This window comes from Exophiala oligosperma (assembly GCF_000835515.1).
Source record: "Exophiala oligosperma strain CBS 72588 unplaced genomic scaffold supercont1.6, whole genome shotgun sequence".
Taxonomy (NCBI): Eukaryota; Fungi; Ascomycota; class Eurotiomycetes; order Chaetothyriales; family Herpotrichiellaceae; genus Exophiala; species Exophiala oligosperma.
The window spans coordinates 334,357-354,012 of record NW_015622823.1 but is presented as its reverse complement, the minus strand read 5'-3'; the positions used below and the strand labels follow the sequence as shown (position 1 = coordinate 354,012).

The 19,656-nt window shown below is 50.5% G+C and overlaps 4 protein-coding genes across 4 annotated transcripts; 2 read left to right on the top strand and 2 right to left on the bottom strand.

Moving 5' to 3' along the window:
• Positions 1 to 98: 98 nt before the first annotated feature.
• On the top strand, positions 99 to 1,933 carry PV06_06598 (uncharacterized protein; the record flags this gene model as incomplete). The annotated part of the gene is made up of 5 exons (XM_016407737.1): positions 99 to 332; positions 397 to 437; positions 502 to 940; positions 1,013 to 1,412; positions 1,485 to 1,933. 5 exons carry the CDS (start codon positions 99 to 101, stop codon positions 1,931 to 1,933), a joined length of 1,563 nt encoding a protein of 520 aa, XP_016261217.1.
• Positions 1,934 to 10,935: 9,002 nt separating this feature from the next.
• Positions 10,936 to 12,703, top strand: PV06_06597 (uncharacterized protein). Its single transcript, XM_016407736.1, has one exon. It carries the CDS (start codon positions 11,321 to 11,323, stop codon positions 12,446 to 12,448), a length of 1,128 nt encoding a protein of 375 aa, XP_016261216.1. The 5' UTR covers positions 10,936 to 11,320; the 3' UTR covers positions 12,449 to 12,703.
• Positions 12,598 to 15,750, bottom strand: PV06_06596 (uncharacterized protein; the record flags this gene model as incomplete). The annotated part of the gene is made up of 2 exons (XM_016407735.1): positions 12,598 to 13,624; positions 13,730 to 15,750. 2 exons carry the CDS (start codon positions 15,748 to 15,750, stop codon positions 12,598 to 12,600), a joined length of 3,048 nt encoding a protein of 1,015 aa, XP_016261215.1.
• Positions 15,751 to 16,048: 298 nt separating this feature from the next.
• On the bottom strand, positions 16,049 to 19,579 carry PV06_06595 (uncharacterized protein; the record flags this gene model as incomplete). The annotated part of the gene is made up of 1 exon (XM_016407734.1): positions 16,049 to 19,579. The coding sequence occupies one exon, from the start codon at positions 19,577 to 19,579 to the stop codon at positions 16,049 to 16,051; it is 3,531 nt and encodes a 1,176-aa protein (XP_016261214.1).
• Positions 19,580 to 19,656: the final 77 nt, after the last annotated feature.

Below are 19,656 nucleotides of genomic sequence, written 5' to 3'. Positions count from 1 at the left end.
CCTCGGTCCTTGGATCGAATTCTCTTTGTTTGGAAATTGATGAACTGCCTCCTTCACAAGTAGAATTCCTGCAGACATCTTTTGCACAACCGGCCAGGATGAGTGACATCGAGAAGACGCCTGCTCAGGTGTCGGAGCCTCCCGCGGCCGCGGAACCTGGCACCAGTACGAAAATAAGCAAGGTCATGGGCTTCGTCAAAGGGACCACAACAAACGACCTCAATGTCTTGGGGAAGGACATGTTGCAGAAGGCCTTGGAGCATGATGAGGCGCAACTGGAACGCGACTCGATCAAAGTCCGGAGAAAGTTGGATTTCATAGTGCTTCCGATGGTATGCGCCCGCTTCCGGGACGGACCTGTACGGAGAATGGCGCGCTAATCATACGGGGCTCCAGATGATGTGCACGTACATGTTGAGTTTCTTGGACAAGCAAACGTAAGTTGGATTGATGGAAGCCGTGATGAGAGAAAAGCCCATGCTGATCAGACATTTTGTGAAGACTCAACTATTCCAATGCATACGGTCTTCAAGCAGACACACATATGAAGGGAGACGATTATTCATGGGTGGCTTCTGCCTTGTACTTTGGTTGGTTGCTTGGTGCATATCCGTGGAACATCATCCTGCAGCGCTACCCCATTGGCAAATTGCTGGGATACATGTTGTTCATCTGGGGCGCAGTTTGCATGTTGCAAGCCGCGGTCTTCAACTTTAGCGGCTTCTTCGCCATCCGATTCTTCCTCGGCATGCTCGAGGCTTGCATCTCGCCTGCATTTGTCATTCTCACGTCTATGCTATGGACGAGAGAGGAGCAAGCACTCCGAACATCGTTCTGGTTGTCAACAAATGGTGTTTCTTCTATTCTGGGCGCGCTCCTTGCTTACGGGTCCGGTAATGCCGATGGCCTTGCGGTGCCCAACTGGAAGTTGATCTATCTGGCAAGTACCCATCATCCCTCGAGTTTTGTCCATTCTGTACAGACGCTGACTTTTTGTATGGATACTTCACAGATTGTCGGCGCCCTCACGTTCGCATGGGGCTTTGTTATCCTCTTCTATCTTCCCGATGGCCCTCACAATGCCAAAATGCTCAACGAGTATGAGCGCATGGTGGCTGTATGGAGAGTTTCCAAGAACCAGATGGGTATCAAACACCAAACCTTCGTACCCTATCACATCAAGGAAGCACTCCTGGACGGAAAGACCTACCTTCTTTTGCTGATGGGTGTCTGTACCGGTATTTTGAACGGTGGTGTCGCCAACTTCGCATCTGCCTTGATCAAAGGATTCGGTTTCGACGCCTTGAGAACAAGTCTTCTCCAAACGCCAGGTGGTGCATTCGAGCTTATTGGATGCATGTTCTTCGGATGGGTTGCAACCAAAAAGAACATGCTTGGTGCCAGTGTGATCAGTAAGCTTCCTTATCACACATTGTCTTTGATATGAGTGTGTGATTTACTTACCAAATTTTTTCCGTTTGCAGTTTCATCACTTCCTGGAATCGCCGGACTTATTGGTCTGTTGACAATTAGCATCAAACATCGTTACGCCCTGGTGGCCATGTGTTGGCTCCAAAACGTCCTCGGCGCACCCATCATTCTAGGCTGGACTCTCCCAGGTGTCAACACGGCAGGTCATACCAAGCGGACGACGGTCATCGGTCTCTTCTTTTGCTTCTACTGTGGGGGAAACATTATCGGGCCTCATTTATTTTTGCCTGACGAGGTTCCTCGGTATTTCACCGCCATCAAGGGCCTGTTGGGTACTTACTGCGCCCTGATCTTCTTCCAGGTCATCTACACATCATGGTGCTGGTTCGACAATCGAGCTCGAGATAAGAAAGGTCTGCATGCCCAGAGGGTGGAAGAGCTGTTTGAAGGTTTTGACGATTTGACGGATAAACAAAACGTGCATTTCCGATACAAGTTGTGATTGCGTTTTGTGTACAAACTGTGATATGTGGCCGGGCGAGAGCCCTCTGAACACGACATGGAAAGAGTAGAAGGCCAGAAGTACGGGTGTGGTCACGTACATAGACGGGGGGAGAAAGAAAGCAATATTCACATGCCTGATCATCAATGTTGTGCGCCTTTGGGCCTCTTTGATATTGTACTCTGTACGGAGGGGGCCTCTTGGTAGGCAGGGGATTGGATAATCGTTGAAGGACGGCGCGAGACTTTGCAATGGTGATCCTTGTAGTCCTCGTTGTCCTTCGTACTCATCTACTGCTGCCGTCGACTCCACCATGTCTGATTCATGAGTGAGTTTGAGTGAGTGAGTGAGAGAGAGAGAGTGTGTGTGTGATTGAAGTGGCATCTCACATCAAGATCAAGGTTAGAACCCCCATCCCGCCAAATATCGGACTCGCTTATCAATCTTCACTAAGCCTTGGCCATGCATTTATTGAGTGGCGAGGAAGTCTATAAATCCAGCCAGATCAGACCAGAGCATAGGGAACCATACTACAGAAATTGACTGTTGTAATTTGCTATGCGACAAGATGTCCGCTCCCAAAAAGGTTCATTTTCCACCCTTCATGCTTGATATTGTGGGCGAGCTCTACAGCCCGGCCACGGCATCTGAAGAGCGTGATGGAGCCGCGGTGGTCATCAGCCATCCAATGACAGGCGTCAAAGAGCAAACAGCGGCCGATCATGCTCGCCTCCTTGTATCACAAGCCGGCTTCTACGCCCCAACGTTCGATGCGGGCTACCAGGGCGAGACCCGGAGGCCATCGCTGTAGCTTTGCAGAGCGCAGGTCAATGGCGCACGCAGGAGGCCGATGGCGACGACGACGACAACAACAAGGCACCTCGCATGTTCTCTACTGATATATCGTCAGTTCCAGATGATGCAGACTCGTCCTTCAAAGATGCCGCGGCGTATTATGGCTCGAAACGGGGCCGTCGCGACCGTTCAGATCAGAGGGTGCCACCGATGAGCTATGATTTGATAGTGAGCTACGACAGCTTCAACTTCCAACATCCCATCTCACCGCGAGCGCTCCTGATGATTGCTGGAACCGAGGCACGGACGCTTCATTTCAGCGAAGCGGCCGTGGATGCTGCACGGGAGCCGAAAGAACTTTTCACCATAGAAGGTCGGAACCGTTTTGATCTCTACGATGACCTGGAAAAGTCTGGTCCTAAGTTGGTCGAATTCTTTTCGGGCAGGATCTCTGCCAGGATGCGTAATAAATTACTTCTTCAACAGGATACTGATCACATCATTAGTAACACGTCAGTTTGTTCCAAACGCACCAAACTTGCTTTCGCGCCTCAAGCTCGGCTTCACGCTACATCAGACTTTGTGTGGTAGGTTTTTTTTTCTTTCTTCCTTTTTTTCATGCCGCCAGTTCGATTCCTCCAAATCCCCGGATTACAGTAGATGCTTCAAACACGAGCTGTAGGCTTGGCAGTTCTCGACACATCCTAAACATCATCACTCGGTACGTCCGAAATGCGTTTTTCGTCGTCCCAAATCCTCGCCATGGCAGATCCCCCATCACCAAAGCGCAATCCAATATCTTGTACCGAGTGTCAAAGGCGCAAGCAGAAGGTAGGTGTTGCATATCATGTTACGAGCCTCCTGCTGAGGGATTGCAGTGCAGTCGCACTTGGCCATGTTTGAACCAAGTGTTGTCCCGAAGGGCGTTGTCGACATGGCTATCTCGACCTCGCCTGATCGATCAGAGCAGCTGTTCGGTCGAGATTCCCTGCATGAATCTCGAACAATCAGACCGATGCCCCAGGCTTTCTTCGGCTTTCACACCTGTCGTGTTACAATATCAGCTTGCCCTCCAGCTATCTGTTGATTCGAACAAAGCAACACACGACCCAACGATAGCAGCAGGTATGCTAGAGCCCTCGAGCCACAAAAAAGAAAAATCCCCCTTGGCCCTCCTTGGCCCCCCAACAAATAACTACCTCCCTCGGTGAGTATGTGTATACTCGTTCGATTCGACCTATTACACCGTCTCCGTTCGTGTCAAGTACGTACATCATATGATGGGCTTCATCTTTCATCGTTCCAACTTGCCAAAGAAAGAAATACCTCCCCGGAATAGAAAATAGAAACTCGACTCAAAATAATGACGTGAGAGGCATTCTGCTGCCTTGGATAGCTGCCTTCGCTTATGCAAATAATGCTGATAATACGGAGTAACGGTATAATATATAGTGCGACTCCATGCCAAGCATAGAGACGAACCGTGGTGGTGGTGAAAGTGATGAGAGAGGTGAAACGTGTCCGTTATTTACCTGGGTAATTATCTAGGTAGAGAATCTATTCACTCCCCACCCAAGATACTGACGGAGTGGCTCACCTCGTATATGTCATGTCCAATTGCGCCAGGTGGTCAAAGAGTTGGATCCCAAAGGAACCACTCAAACTGTAAACAGGGGTCCCTCAGATTCTCTTCGCCCAAAGACTAAAATGAAAAGTCAGAGATGACCTTGTCAATAGAAGTTTCCACTGTACAGTAAAGAAAATTGTGGGACTTTTGCATAAGTCGACCTTGGTCTATACAGGGACACGGTGGTACTGTAAGTGGTAGTTTCATGCGCGCCCCCGCTTACGAGTAGTACCAACTACCCACCCACCCACTCACTCACTTCACCCCGGCTCAACGGTCAATGGTCGGTCAAAGGTAGATGAGAGACGGATAAGTGGTCACACTATCCATTTACTCTGTGTACAAGACAACAACGGGAACGACGTTGAACACGGCATATGCGGCCGCATGGAGGCCTACATCAAAGTACGAGAGCATCATCATCATCATCATCATCAGCATCCGTGTGATAGCATCCACCATCAATGTACCTCATAATCCGTACAAGGTAAGAAGTGCAAGGGACTGATGCTCCATACTCATACTCATACGAAAAGTCGGGATCTTGTCAAAAAAGAACATTCGTCCCTCGTCTACTCCCAAGCAGTGATTGTTAACATGTGGCATTGCCCAAGGTACCAAGACTAAAACCATAACAAGTGTTGAATTGCCCCAGTGTTTGAGGATCATCCTTCCTCCTTCTGGTAGTTGGCCTTGCCACCCGTACACACACGGTTACAAGTTGTCAAGACTTAATAATACTACTTGCCCCCCAAAGTGGCTCTTGTGTGTGGCTGCTCAATGGGGCTTCGTCACTGAACAAGCTCGTGCAATACTGTACACCCAAAGGACCAAATATAAGTCGGTATCTGAATCGGCCATAGAGAATCGGCGTTTTGCTTTGCACAGTCAGCAAACGAGTGACGACGAGTTTTAGGTATCAACAACAAATGACCAATGTTAAACGTGCGTGTACGCCGGTCCTGCACTAGTCAGAAACCTCGGGATAAGCCTGCAAGACATCAGATGGTGATGCCTTTGCTGTGGCCTCACGGCACGCCCCCCCTCAGGATCCACTGAACAACAAAAAAAAGTCGTTTCGTTCCTATTTGCTGCATGACTGCCTAGGTAAATTCGGATCGACCATATTTAGCATCAACCCAAGATGGAACCACCCCTCATGGACAGCACGGTACAATGAGAACCAATCTCGTTCATCATCGTCGGTAGCTGTCGGATGTTTTCGTTCTAGTAAGAGTGCAGATGTCAAAGTGAGGCCAAGAGCAAGTGTCGCTCCTTTTGGTCGAATGCGGAAGAGAAAAGGAATGTCTGGATTGGCTCGTTGAGTGTGGCCGATATTTCCGCCTTTGGTGTGGCGGTTTCTGATACACAGCCTTGCGGGTGCCCAATAGGAGGAGAATTTCAGCTCGTATTCTCCCTGTCCAGTTTTTACTACTCAGATACTTGGACGTCAGTAGTGCTCAACCAGAAGTATCTTCCTCGACCCGATACCTAGGACTCACCTCCCTAAAAGGGCCTTGTTCCGCGAGAAAGGTGACCTTCTCGATAGTGTGAGTCCTGGAACCGCATCATCAGCCTAATAGGATCCTTTAGCAGCCGCTCGAATGTGACAGTAAAGTTGGTCAAATAGGGAGCTAGGACCCCCGCAAGCCGTGGCACACTAATCTTATATCTGCTGACGCATGCGGTTCCTGCAAGACTAGGGGTTCCTGGAGCCGATCAACGCTAATCTCGCATCCTATTTTCCATTGAAAACATGCGACAGGCGTGGCCGCAGCTGCTGGGGGTGTCCTGGGCCCTCAGATCAGCCTGGTGTAGATCCCATTCTGACAATCGCATTCTGACAAGTTTCGGCACTTATCTCGTTAGTGTCACATGTTAAGAACGAGGCCGCCGGTGGGCAAAGTGCTCCTCGGAGTTGCTTAACCTCATTCTCACATCGTTGTACGCCGACATGCATAGTGAGAATTAGTCCGACTATCAGGCTTCCAAAGGACAAGATCTTATTCTAAGCATCACAGTGCCCAGAAAGTCCACGAGGGGCCGAGGAGCAGGGGTCACCGCCGTTCGACCCTGCCACTCGGCACAAGCTCCTCTGTACGAGTAGAAGAGTTGTCGATCGAGTGAGACAAAAGTACATGGTTCATCGACGCAGAAGTCCGAAAGGACAAGTTGCTCTCATGATTGACAGCCTGAAGCAAGTTTCGGTCCTTCTCCAGTACTCGTAATCTTACCTTGGACTTGCTCGGCTTTACTTCAACTTATAGCCGAGCATCAGCGAGCATCGTCCGCTCCTCGTTCCTGACTTTGATCTAGTGGTTGGTTGCTGAGTTGTCCATTGGGGGCTGTCACTTCCCGGGTATTGACAGCACGAGCTGCATCATCAGGAGAGTAGATACCTTGTGCATTAGCGTTTGATCTTGTAAACGTAACCCGCCACACTGACTAAGAAACGATGGGACGAAGCTGGATGACAAACACCCCACAGACTCCGGCTCTGTCGAATCGCTAATGAAGAGCCCGACTTGACGTCTAGTACCATGGTGAATCACGATTCCCGAGGGAAGCCTCGTAACTGTCACCGCCCAGACATGATGCTTTTTTACTTCTCTGATTGGGGGCAAGGCGGTGAATTGCAGGAAATCAGGGTTGTTGGTAGGTGGATCGGCGAATTTCAAAGGTAAGCGGGAGCCTTCATCTGGTCAGAAACTGCGGTCCAGGGGTGTTTTGACCAACGAGCTATCTGTTGACTGCAGGAAGGCTTGAGCATCAGGGAGCCCAATTCGAGGACTGTGGCTCAGATAGCCATCAACGCGAGGTCATTCGACCAATCAGCAAAAATCTTTTCTTCTCAATAAACAGTTTAGGTCGTATTCGGCTCGGGTAGGAGTATCCGCTATTGGTCCGCTTTTTAGGGGCGTCTTTTGTTGCCGTTTCCATCCTGGGACCATGAATGGCGTCGACGAGAAGAGGAGTCGAGCGGCCCCCAGACCAGCGTCAACCCGTCGCTCCATGGTATACTAGCGAATATAGCCTCAGACCTGAATAATAACATCTGAGCGTGGGGCAGCCTCGGTATCGAAAAGGCTCTATATACTCCAGGTCGAAAGTCAAAAGAGGAAGATCACCCGGATAGACAGGCCTACACAAAGGGCAGTTCTCCAAAAATGACCAAAGAAACTCCCGGGGCTCGATCGTTTACCTTTGTAGACTACGATATCAATCGGAGGGGTGTCACCGACGTGGCACGAGCCCATTTGATGAAGGATCGAGTGCGGTCGAAACGTGAAGCCCGGTCGGAATGGCTATCTCGAAACCAGTTCTCGCCGTTGAGATGGATGCGCCCAAAAGAGGAAAACGGCGAAGCCAGTCCAGATGGTATAGATGCAGCAACGTGCCGAGCCGGCGAATCAAGAGACACAGCAAAAAAACCAATGTCGCATTATGCAGCTGTCATTGACTTCCAAAAGGACAATGTGACAAGCGCACCCCTGGCCAGAGGCCTTCGTTCAATATCACCCCGCCATATCACGAGTGACAAGCGCCCAAAATCAAGGCGTGTCAAGTCGTACGACGGCTCTTCGAGGAGAAGCTCGAGCGCCAGAACGGCTGATAGTCCATCGGAGCAGCTACAACAGCAGCCAACTCTGTCGTGGTCTCGACCTTTTGAGATGCCAAACGAAGCTGCCGACATGTCGGACGATGATGGGCAGTCATATTCGGACTCGAAAAGACGCCGACTAAGCCAGAAGAGTGACTCGGAGTTCAAGTTGTCGTTGATAGAAGGACTTAAAATTGCGACACCACCCAATGATGCAAGCGAAGGCCTCATGCCACATCACCCGGACAACGAGGCGTCTAATAGCATGTATGCGAAGCTCACAAGCGCCGTAGGTCGCGCACCTTTTCCACTGATGTCCTTGGATCGCGATCTCATTCGGTACTTTGTAGCGAATGCAGGGGTGATGCTTGGCTTTGACCAACATCAGGAGATCGTGGACAAGTATGATCCAGTGGTTAATTTGTTCATCCCATTCGCCCTGGCAAGCCAATGGTGCTTCGAGACCATGGTCTTGCTATTCAGTGCTTACCACCATCGCAAATACTCATCCTCATGGCGCGACGCAGGCTTAATCGACTCAGAAAAAGAGTACATGGCTTCACAACAGAACCGTATTCTTGCAACCACCCGATCCAGGATATCAGCCTTGGCCAACTCTAAGGAGTCCAGCGATGAGGATGTAGTTGCTTTTCTTTTCCTGGCTTTGTCTGAATATTGTGCCGGCAATCGAGACATTGGGTTGATGCATTTCAAAGCATGGAGGAAGTATTGTGAGATGCGGCGGCAATATGGGATTCCAGCCTGTGGTCTTCCTTGCAAAACGATCGTCTGGTGGTGTGCATCGATATTGATCGAGGACGATGTGGTATTGGGAACGGTGCTCAGTCCAGTGACAAAGGCAAAGGTCCGGGAAGAGCCTGAGAAGCTGTTCAAGTACTTTGTAAATCACACTGAAGATGACGATGGCATCGAAATGAAGAGGACTCTTACATTGCACAAGAGTAACACTCAATGAGGGACATCAAGAAGACATCATGAATTGAACGACAACGTACCTGGTTCATAGACACGATTTCTCATTTTCGCTTTGAATTTTGTAATGGCAGAATTCTGACCGCCTTCACTTCACACCTGCCTCACTCACCAGGCACACCATACAGACCATGTACCTTCAGACTGGTGGAGAACACCTCATCATCATCATCATCATCAAATCATTCTCCATGTTTGCAATCCTTTTGCCTTGTTGAATAACCCAATACCCTTCGCGAACTCTTTCTGCCCTCTTGATATCAGCCATGGCCAACAGACGAAGATCCAGGTCGAACTACACAGATTTGCAACGTCAATTACGAGATGAAGACCCTGAATTATACTTCGAAGGCCTTCTGAAACAATCCTCACGAGACCTGACTCTAGTAGATCTCGACATTGCACTTTTCAATCCCAAGGCGAATGAGTGGAGTGAGCTCATGGTATTAGTGGAAGAGACGGTTGCAAGGGCAAGGCAAGAACGCGGCCTGGAAGGTGAAGCACCGATCGACTTTGGAAAGGCTTCTGGTCCCGAGCATGAGGTTCTGAAAGAGACATGCAAAGCCCTTCAACAGTATCTGACGCTTTCCCGACTCCGCCCCCAAGCAAAAGAGAAGGAAAAACTCTACTACCAAACCAGACTTCCGGATGACTTGGCCTTTTGGATCAACGTTGAGATCAAGAAAAACTATGCCGCCAGCTCTCGCGGGGAGGGATCCAGAAAGAGGAAGAGCGATACCGAACAGGATGGTGAAAATCCACTTGATCAAGACAGGGTGACAAAAAGCAAAGACGACCAGCGGACGGATGTTGACTGTAACTCAACTTGGCCCCATCACTGGGTTCATCCCGATATTTCGACTCGATCGAGTGCCGATCGAACACCCCAGCCGCGTCCGACGACACCTGCTTTCAAGGCGAACCCTGCAACGCCAGTACCAGAGCTGAGGGTCTTGATCGCATCCAATCTAAGCTGCTTACTTCGAGTCAAATTTGCCTTTGCCTTCGGCATGTCGCCTGCAGAGATCTCACCGGACAAAATGACGATACAGAGCATCGCCGCGATACTGAAGAGCATCGGCTATAATGATGCACCGGAATTGGTATTCGTCTTCGAAGATGGTGATAACACAAAGATTCCCAACGATCTCGTGTTGCGTTCGGCATTCGAGAATTGGAGATCGGAAGAAACCACTCGATTTTTCTCCCTGTACATTGACAACCGTCCTGGAGAGAGTTGGACTCGACCTCCTCTGCCTCATCCCGACCAACGGACCGGCATGCGTGCGCAAGGTGTGGAACAAGAGATTTGAGATGATAGGTACAATCCGGAGGCTGCGAGAGTCTGTGGTTGTGTTAATGCCAAAGGTCCTTCAGCGACGTCCGAGACAGCAAGCACACGGCAAGCCTGAGGTTTTTTTTCATGATCGATTCAATGCCACAGATACGAACGAAGATGATGTTTACCCCTGTCTTTTTCCCCTGCATGAGAAACCATTCCGAAGTGACGTGATCTGTTCTCCGCCCTGACAAATGCAGATACTGTACGGATCTCGTGTCATTTGGTACGAGTACGAGCGAGGAGTCGGTGAACACGACAAAACATTCAGTTCCTCACCGAACATGTACTCGTCGTATTTGTCAGGGGTAATCATTAATGGTCATCGACCGGGCAATCTCCACGCGATGGGTAGAGAACTTACCTACGATATAATTACGCAGCAGAAAGACAGCAGGAGAGAAAATGTCTCCGCAGATCCATCAGCCTCGTCAATGTGGTCTGGTGATCCACCAATCAGCATCCTGTACCATGACGACCCCATTGGATGCTGATTAATTGGGATTTTCTTTTCCTTTTGCATCTACCGAGGGTAACAGTGAGAAAATGGAGAATCTCGTGAAATCTCCACTGTTACTACTTACAGTCCAGTCCAGGTCGAACCAAACGTGGTATGGTGGTCCCCCCTGGTTGATGCGGCGGTCGAGATCGGATCTTGTACCATCTTTTCCTATCGTTCTTTTTGGTATCTTACGACTACATCACTACTTATATCTCTTTCTTATCCCGATCGATCCTCTCGACGCTGCCTCTGTACATAAACCCTTGCCATCTCACCATCACTGTCAATTTTTTTCTCCCCTCGACAGCACTCCGAGTGCATATTTTCCTAGGTTTTCCATCTCGTCAAGACCACCCACATCCGTACGTCGGAAGTTGACCGGCACGGACAATCGTGACATTCTTTCTTGCCTCACTCGATATTTGACGCCCAACGCTTTTCAAAACTCATCTCTTTTGGGGATATTTTAGATTGACAACTCCCCCCGTCACACCATTTCAGGTCCCCAAGGAGCACACTCAATCAAAACAATGGGTTCCCTCGCCACCCCTCCACCTTCCCGACTCTTTGAGCCACTCAAGGTCGGGACCATGACGCTCAAGAATCGACTCGTCATGGCACCGTTGACTCGGTTTCGAGCCGACGACGACCACGTTCCTCTGCCGTTCGTCGAGACTTACTACTCCCAGCGCGCTTCGGTCCCGGGGACCCTTTTGATCAGCGAGGCCACCTTCATCTCCCGACGGGCCGGTGGTTACCCAAACGTCCCCGGGATCTGGGATCCGGCCCAAATCGAGGCTTGGAAGAGGGTCACCAAGGCTGTCCACGCCCGAGGCTCGTACATATACCTGCAACTCTGGGCTTTGGGGAGGTGCGCGAATCCTCAGTGCGCCGAATCCGAAGGGATCACCATCGTTTCGTCTTCCCCCAACGCCTTGGATTCGGAACACGCCGTTCCCCATGAGCTCACCCCGGAAGAGATCAAAGGGTGGGTTCGGGACTACGCCACGGCCGCCCGCAACGCCGTCCACGAGGCCGGGTTCGACGGGGTCGAGATCCACGCCGCCAACGGGTACCTGGTGGACCAATTCCTGCAGGACGTCAGCAACTCCCGCACCGACGAGTACGGCGGGAGCGTCGAGAACCGATCCCGCTTCGGTCTGGAGGTCGCCCGCGCCGTCGTCGACGCCGTGGGGGCCGACCGGGTCGGCATCCGCCTCAGCCCTTGGTCGAGTTTCCAGGGCATGAAGATGGACGACCCGGTCCCCCAATTCACCCACGTCGTCGAGCACCTGAAGTCCCTGAACCTGGCCTACCTCCACCTCGTCGAGTCGAGGGTGTCGGGCAACGCGGACCTCGAGTCGACCGACAAGCTGGACTTCCTCATCGACGCCTGGGGCAACACGAGCCCCGTCCTCCTCGCCGGCGGCTACAGGCCCGACTCCGCCAGGCGCGCCGTCGACGAAGAGTACAAGGACAAGGACGTCGCCATCGTCTTTGGTCGATACTTCATCTCCACCCCGGACTTGCCCTTCCGCATCCAAAAGGGCATAGACCTCAACCCTTACGACCGAGCCTTGTTCTACAATCCAAAATCCGAGAGGGGCTACATCGACTATCCATTCAGTGCCGAATTCGAACAGGAAGTCAAGGCATAGATATACAAAACCATTGGGTTGAAAATATGAAAGAAGGCTGAACACATATCCATAGAATTGTAGACTAGCGATTGTTTCCTGCTATACAAGAATAAGAATAGTAGAACCAGGTATTCCCCCCAAAGTGTTTCATGCTTGGAGCGACTGGTCTACATCGTCACTGATTTCTGGGTTGGCGATATATGATCTGCTGCGCCAACAAGGAGTCCTTTCTCAAAGGCTAGATCACGATCCTCGACATCGCTAGTGTCCCATTCGGGTTTGGCTTTTGCGATTTCAAGATCTTCCAACAACACTTGGTCAACAATGTCCTTGACCATCGCAGGCTGTCGATAGTCATAGCCAAGGAAAGCCGACGCCTTCCGTATTCTCATCGCCTCACGATCGGTGCTTGTGTCTCGCAAGATAATGTCCCGTGGTCGTCGCCTGTCCTTCTGTCTCGTGTCCGGCTTCGTGCACCCTGCGCGTAGGTACTCGTTGGGGCCGTCGACCTGATAGGTATTGTCACGTCCGAGTGATTTATTTTCGTCGAGACCCGCCATTGTCGTTTCGAGGGGCACCAACAATGGATTTTTCATATCGGCCAGACTATCAGGCCGAGCAAGGCCTAGGATTAGTCGAGCACCATCCTTTTGAGGCATATTGAGGGCGAGTGATGGCACGATATTTTGGTCTTCATGGTGATGTTGACTGACATTGGGTGACGGATGAGCCGCCGTTGGTAACAGGGTGAGCCCAGCATGTTCGTCAAGAGCTTGAATAAACTCGTCATTTCCTTCTGCAAAAGTGCTCGTGGAGTCAATGTCGGAAACGGGTTCATCTTCTTGGAAATATCTCGTATCTTCCCAGTGGTTCACGCGAGGGATATAGGGAGGCCGTCGCAGGTGAACGGTGGCCCAGTCGACGTCACGGAAAAAAGGATGGCGTTTGATCTCTCCCGCGTCATTTGCGTACACAAAGTACCCGTCGTAGGTTCGGCTCGTTTTGTCGGCTTCGAATTTGACCACCTTACCTCCAATAATTCTCCTGGTGTAGTCATTGATCTGATATTGTTTACTGCAAAGTCGACGTTCCTTTTCAACTAGAAGCTGCAAAATTAGGTCCGCAGCTTCCGCACTCGGTGCAAAAGGAGGTGCTCGTTCAGGAAACGACAATTCTTTCCTGTGCTGGAGGATCCTGAGCTTGGTCTGATGGCGATCGTCACAGGCGAACGGAGTAAAGCCGAAAAGGCACTCATACAAGATGATTCCAATGCTCCACTAGTCACATCGCCCATCGTACAATTCGCCCCGAATGACTTCTGGGGCCATGTACTGAGATGTACCGACCACAGAACGTGCTAGACGTCGCCGTTGAGCACGATTACGCCAGTCGAGGATTGGCTCGCCCATACCCGGTTCATCCTTCGACTCTGTTTCAGCGTTGATAGGCAGCGGTTGTTGGGTCGATCTTGAAGCTCTGGATGGGTAGGGCCCAAAACCTCTTTCCTGCTTGTCCTGCTCGTCGCCTTCGATGTAAATCCCCAATTGATCTAGTAGTGAGTGTCGGCTGTTTTGGTAGAACTTTTGGTCGTGGCTCCAATCTCCGTCGAATGCGAGACCGAAGTCGGAGATTTTCAAGTGCCCGTCATGGGTAACGAGGAAATTGTCGGGTTTCACATCGCGGTGAATCCATCTCAACCGATGAGCTTCCTCGACACATAGGATCATCTCGGCGATATACCACCTCGTGATGTCTTCGCTGAGGACATTTTTCCGAATGAGGAGTCCCAAAAAGTCGCCTCCGATGCAAAACTCCATTACAAGGTACAAATGCTTCGGATCTTGGAAGGCAGCGATCAAAGGAATAATCCATTTTGACCCTTCGGCGGCAACCAGGAAGTCTCGTTCCGCCCGGAGATGGCCCTCTTGAGCGTTTCGAATCATGTCGGACTTTCGAATGACTTTCATGGCGAAAACTTCTTTATTCTCCCTGACTAATTCCCTCCCCTTCTCACGCAATGGGTTAGGCCAGCGCGCAGACGACGTCGGTACGCTAACCCAACAAGACTTACGCCCCCCTTGGCTTTGGATCTGCGTGGTGTCATTCTCACTTGCCTCCGTCTCCGGCTTGCCTTTGATAAGACGGACAACACCGAAGCTTCCCTTCCCAAGAATACTGATAACTTCAAAGCCACCAATATGTATTCCTTGGGCGGCTTTGGCAGAGTTGGTGGTGTTCTTGAGTACTCGACTCCGTCTGAGATTCTCACTCTCTGCCTGCTCCCACGCTCTCTTGGCCCGATACTGACTGTTGGTGGGAAACTGGTGTTCTTTGAGTTTGAACTCCAATTCACGTCGCCGAAGTGATCTTCCAGAGGCCTCCTTGAGCAAGGAATTGAAATGCGTTTCAAAAAAGGCTTTAGCCGCAGCAGCAGATTCGACGGTCCTGATAGTGATGCTGGGCGATACCTTGATTTCCGGGATAGGAGTCAGGATCCGGGTCTCCAACGCGTATGGCTGGCGATCGGTTTCAAATGAGTTCAAACTCTCTTGATAACCCATGATAGAAGTAGGTGTGATAGGAATAGATGTGAGCGGACTTGACGATGCTCTTTCGGCTGTTGATCCCCAACCACTGTTGAGAGTAGACGCTGTCGAAGACAGTAGGACACTGTTCGTTTCTGCGGCATCTAGCGCAAAGGTCTGAATACTTGGACGGGACCGCAAATCGGCCCTTTTCACAACGGTTGGGTTACTGAAGGCTTGATGAAACTTGTGTGCAATGGCACGATGCAAACCTGGAACAGACTGGCTCCGACGGATGTAACGACCGTCTCGACCAGAAGCTTTTTCGACTGCGACACCAACATCTTGCAACCCGCGAGGTCCAGGGCTCGTTCGTGCACTGTTCACAGTGGGTGCGGTAGTCGTACCGTCTTCATGGTTCATGCCAGTCAATGTGATCGTCAATGGCCGGCAAAGGGTTGTGGCACTGGAATTATTCTGGAGAATGTAATTCGTCGGCAAGCTATGTGCAGAGGCGAAGCAAGCCTGAGGCTGTAGTGTGGCAGCATTATGCTTGTCTCCCAATTTCAGGATTGTCTTGATGTTTGTAACCCCTCTCCTGATCTGAGTCTTGACGCTGGTCTTGGACTGACCGGTGCTGGTGGATTCTATTGACCTTGAGCTTGTTCCATCGTAGAGAAGATGATTCAACCGGGGTATTTTGGAGGATCGAGAGCTTGTATTGCCTCTGTTCGTTGGGGGGTTGACTTTTGACGATTGACGACGCTTGCGACTAGCCGCCAGAGTGAACGGCATGGTTCTCGCAGGAGAAGAAGAGTCAATTTCGTTGAGGTTCTTGAGCGATATCCTTTATCAGCATAGTGATGCTCATGTAAAATGTTCTCAGTCAATAAAGCCAGCGATAACTAAAATGGTAGCCCGTGTTGATGATCAAGAAGGATGCTGATTGAAGTTTCAGAAGAACGTATGTACCTACTCAGAGATATCACGATGACGGTACCACGCTTGCCACTTTTGCGCTTACCTGAATGTGAAGAGAAGGAGCAATGATGTAGAAGTTCTTTATCATGTGATGGCTTATTATAGACGTCTTTCACCATTCGAAGACGACCGCCGGCAGACCTCTGTCTTTAATCGCTATCTGGACATGATGCTTCAAAATCGCAAGAGCCCTTTCCCAAGCACCACGAACATCCTCGCCTGTGAAATTTTCATATTCAATGATCAACCCGAGCCAATTGACGACAGCAACAGATTTGGCCATGTCTCGCTCGATGCCGACCACTTTGACGAGGTAATCGGCCAAAGCATTGACATCTTCCGGGTCCGGGCCATCTCCAGCAGAAGAAAACTCTCTGACCCATGCAGATATTGCATCACGCAACTCTGGCAGAGCACTCAGCTTTTGAGAAGTGAAGGTTGGTTTATCTGGTTGTTGGGCTAGCTGCAATTTTTGCTGACCTCCGACGCCAGACTCGACTGCAATTGTTACCTTCGTCTTTTTTCTAACGCTCTCGAAATTAAGGCCAGACTTTGCCTTCATCCTGCCTCTCTTCTGTTCTTCCAGGATTTCGAGGCGAATGTCTTCTGGTAATTCGTTCAGAAAAGACTCAGAGATTTCTTCATCATCTTGGTTTGAACTTTGATGACACTCTGCTGCTCTTGGAGCAGAGATAAAGTTGGACTGAGTGAGAGTGGATGAGGAGACATCGCCAACCCTTTTTGGCTTCACTTTACCGAATAGACTAGAAGTTTTCTGTCGCTTCGTGGGAGTTACAGGAATCTTTTTTGAGGTTGAGAGAGCTTTGGGTTTTCGAGGGGAATATGCTATAGCTCGTGAAGTCGACTCTCCGTTTTCTTGGGCCTTGTATTGGGCCAGTATCTCGTCCCTGAGGTCCTGAGGAAGCGCAGCTAGCGCTTCTGGGTCAATCTGACTTGGCCGTGGTAGCGTTGCTTCGTTGTCACTAAGATAGGGCGAGGTTGATCTTGAGTTGCCATCTATTAGAGGTGTTTGTGGTCGCGTTGATCGCGTTATACTGTCCATGATACTCTTTTGTTTAGGAGCAAGCTTCGTTCTTATTTCAGAGGGGAGCTCGGCCAGTACTGTTGGATCGATCTGGGAAGGCATGATGAACTGAGTGCCACTCACGTTAAGAGGTCTTTGCTCAGTCGCATCGTTGGCTTGGTAATCCAAGGCACTGTAAACACTATCATGCAATTTTCCTTTCTCTGGGGTGGGGATCTCTTCGATGGGATCTTCGATATGCTTAATCTTAGGGGAGTGAAGGGCTGATCGAGAGGTGGTGCGGAGTCCAGGCTGTTCTGCAGGTCGAGATGGTGTAGAAGGCTTTTTGAATTGCAGCCGGCGCTGACTACCGTCAGAGAGGCCAGAGCCGCCCGTCCCTGAAGGTTTCAAGGGCTCCAGTTTCTGCATCTGAACACCGAGTCCTCGAAGTTCTCCAGGGGGGAAATTGTAGCTTCGTAGAATGGAAATAGCTTCTCTTCCAAGAACCACCCCGTCGTTCGTGGCGACACCGAGCATTACACTCTTGTTGAAAGTATCACACTTGCCATGGCCGAGATTTTTGGGCGGATCCAGACCTGCATCGGCAGCTTTCCGCATTATTTTCATCGTCAATTGCTTTCCTTTCACAAGCTGTTCGAGCAAGCGCCTTGACAGCTCATCGGAAAGACTCTGTACGAAGTCTTCCGCTTGCTGTTGGTTAATGAACCTGATCCCCCAATTGATCTCTGCCGAAACTGACTTGCGAACCACCTGTTCACCGACCTCCTGCTTGTCGATTCCTCGAGAATAATCCCACAGCTTTCCACCAGTCTTTGGGCCCAAGGTGTTGATTAATCGCTCCTTAGTACACGAACGAAGATCCTTCACGAACCTGATGCCTATGTCTTCCAGCTTGTTACCTATACTCCAAGCAACGCCTGGAAGTTCGGTAACAGTAAGTTCGCCGATGAAGTCGAGTATGTCCTCCGGCTTGATCAGATGCTGTCCAGCTGGCTTAGCCTTCCTTAATGCGACTTTCGCCAGGAGAATGTTTCCTCCAATACCAACCGAAACGTCACATCCAGTTTTTTCCTTCACCGAGGCTCTCAACTCTTCACCAAGACGTTGTGCAGCTTCTTGCTCACGATAAAGGGAGCCTTCTGAGATGCCCCGCCCATCCGATCCGCCAGCTTTGATGCATTGTTCGCTGACATCAATCAAGGCTTCATCAATGCTGATACTCTGGACGATACCATCAATTGCCAAAATTGAGTCGTAGAACTGGCGACTAGCTTCCTCGTATGCCTTGTAGTCGTATGGCAGAACTTTTAGATCCGAGCAGAGTTCAAGCGCTGTCTTCATCCACATCCCATTCTTGACGCCAAATTGTCTCGCGGGATAATTGCAACTGGCAATTTCCGATCCTGGGCCACTTCCATGTGCGATCACAACTGGTTTGTCTGACAGGTGAGGATGCTTGCGGAGTGAGACTGCAGCAAAGAAGCTGTCAAAATCTACATGCATGACATACCTTCTCGCGCCTGGTTTTGTACTTTGCTTGGATTTTTGCGACGAGGACTTTTCTTGAGCGCGTGCCTGCATTTGTGCTTTGAGTTCAGCTTTCCAAGTGGACAAATGATGTAGTCTCGACTCCCGGTAGTACTGGTTGATGAAATCAGGGTTTGCAGTACTAGACTTGGCCATGTGTGGATTTTGAAGGAGGAGAGCATTATGCTCTTCAGCCGTTAACTGACGTTTCTCGGGCTTCTGCCCTGCATTTAGAACCGAAAACGGCAGAGGATGGGAAGGAGACGATGACGGAGAGGGTAGAGGAGACTGTGCACGATCTCGTGCACTAGATGCTGAGTTGTCTTCTCTGGACAATGCCACGATCTCCTGCTGCACTTCAGGTACTGGCGGAGTTGCCACACTGCTGCTTTGATGTAAGCCTGCATCGCTTCGGTCAATGGGCTCAATAGCCGGGCCCTCAGGTACGCTCTGCGAATTTGAGGAATGACGAGTTCCAGCCTCAACATCTCCCCCTTGGCGTAACTGCGAAGTATACCAGCTGGTTTCGCTCTGGTCGCGATACGTGTGTTTTTTCTCATTGGTTTGGCTGATCATCTGGCCATTCTCAAAGCCCAACACCTTCTGTGTCACCCCCTCATCCACCAGCCTGTAGGCATCCCAGGGCAAGAGCCTGCTAGCCTTGACACTATCGACGATCCAGCCAGGCTTGACAATACGATATCGGGCAAAGTCGACTGCTTTCTTTGGGGTCAAATTACTTGCAACAACGTGCGTGACAGCAGTCTTGCCATCGAGATATTGTAGAAAGCCACCCCCATGGCTGACCACCAGGTTATGGAGGTCACTCAACGAGGGCTGAGTATAGCCATTAACATGGACTACCACCCCGCGAAAAATGGGAGGTTTGTCGGTGGAGTGCGATCGTATTTCAGCATCAAGATTCTGCAATTTGATCTTCTTCCGCCGCATATAATCGGCGAATCCGCCGAACTTGGAGCCTTCATATTCTTCGCCCTGCTCATCGCTAAAGGTGTGGCTTTCAATGCGCTTGCGCACCGAGGTAGAGTTCTTTTCTAGCCTGGAGCCCATGTTGGGCTATACAATAAGATCATGACGAGGTCCAGGCCTGGACGTTGCCTTCGACGGACATGGACATGGAGTCCTGC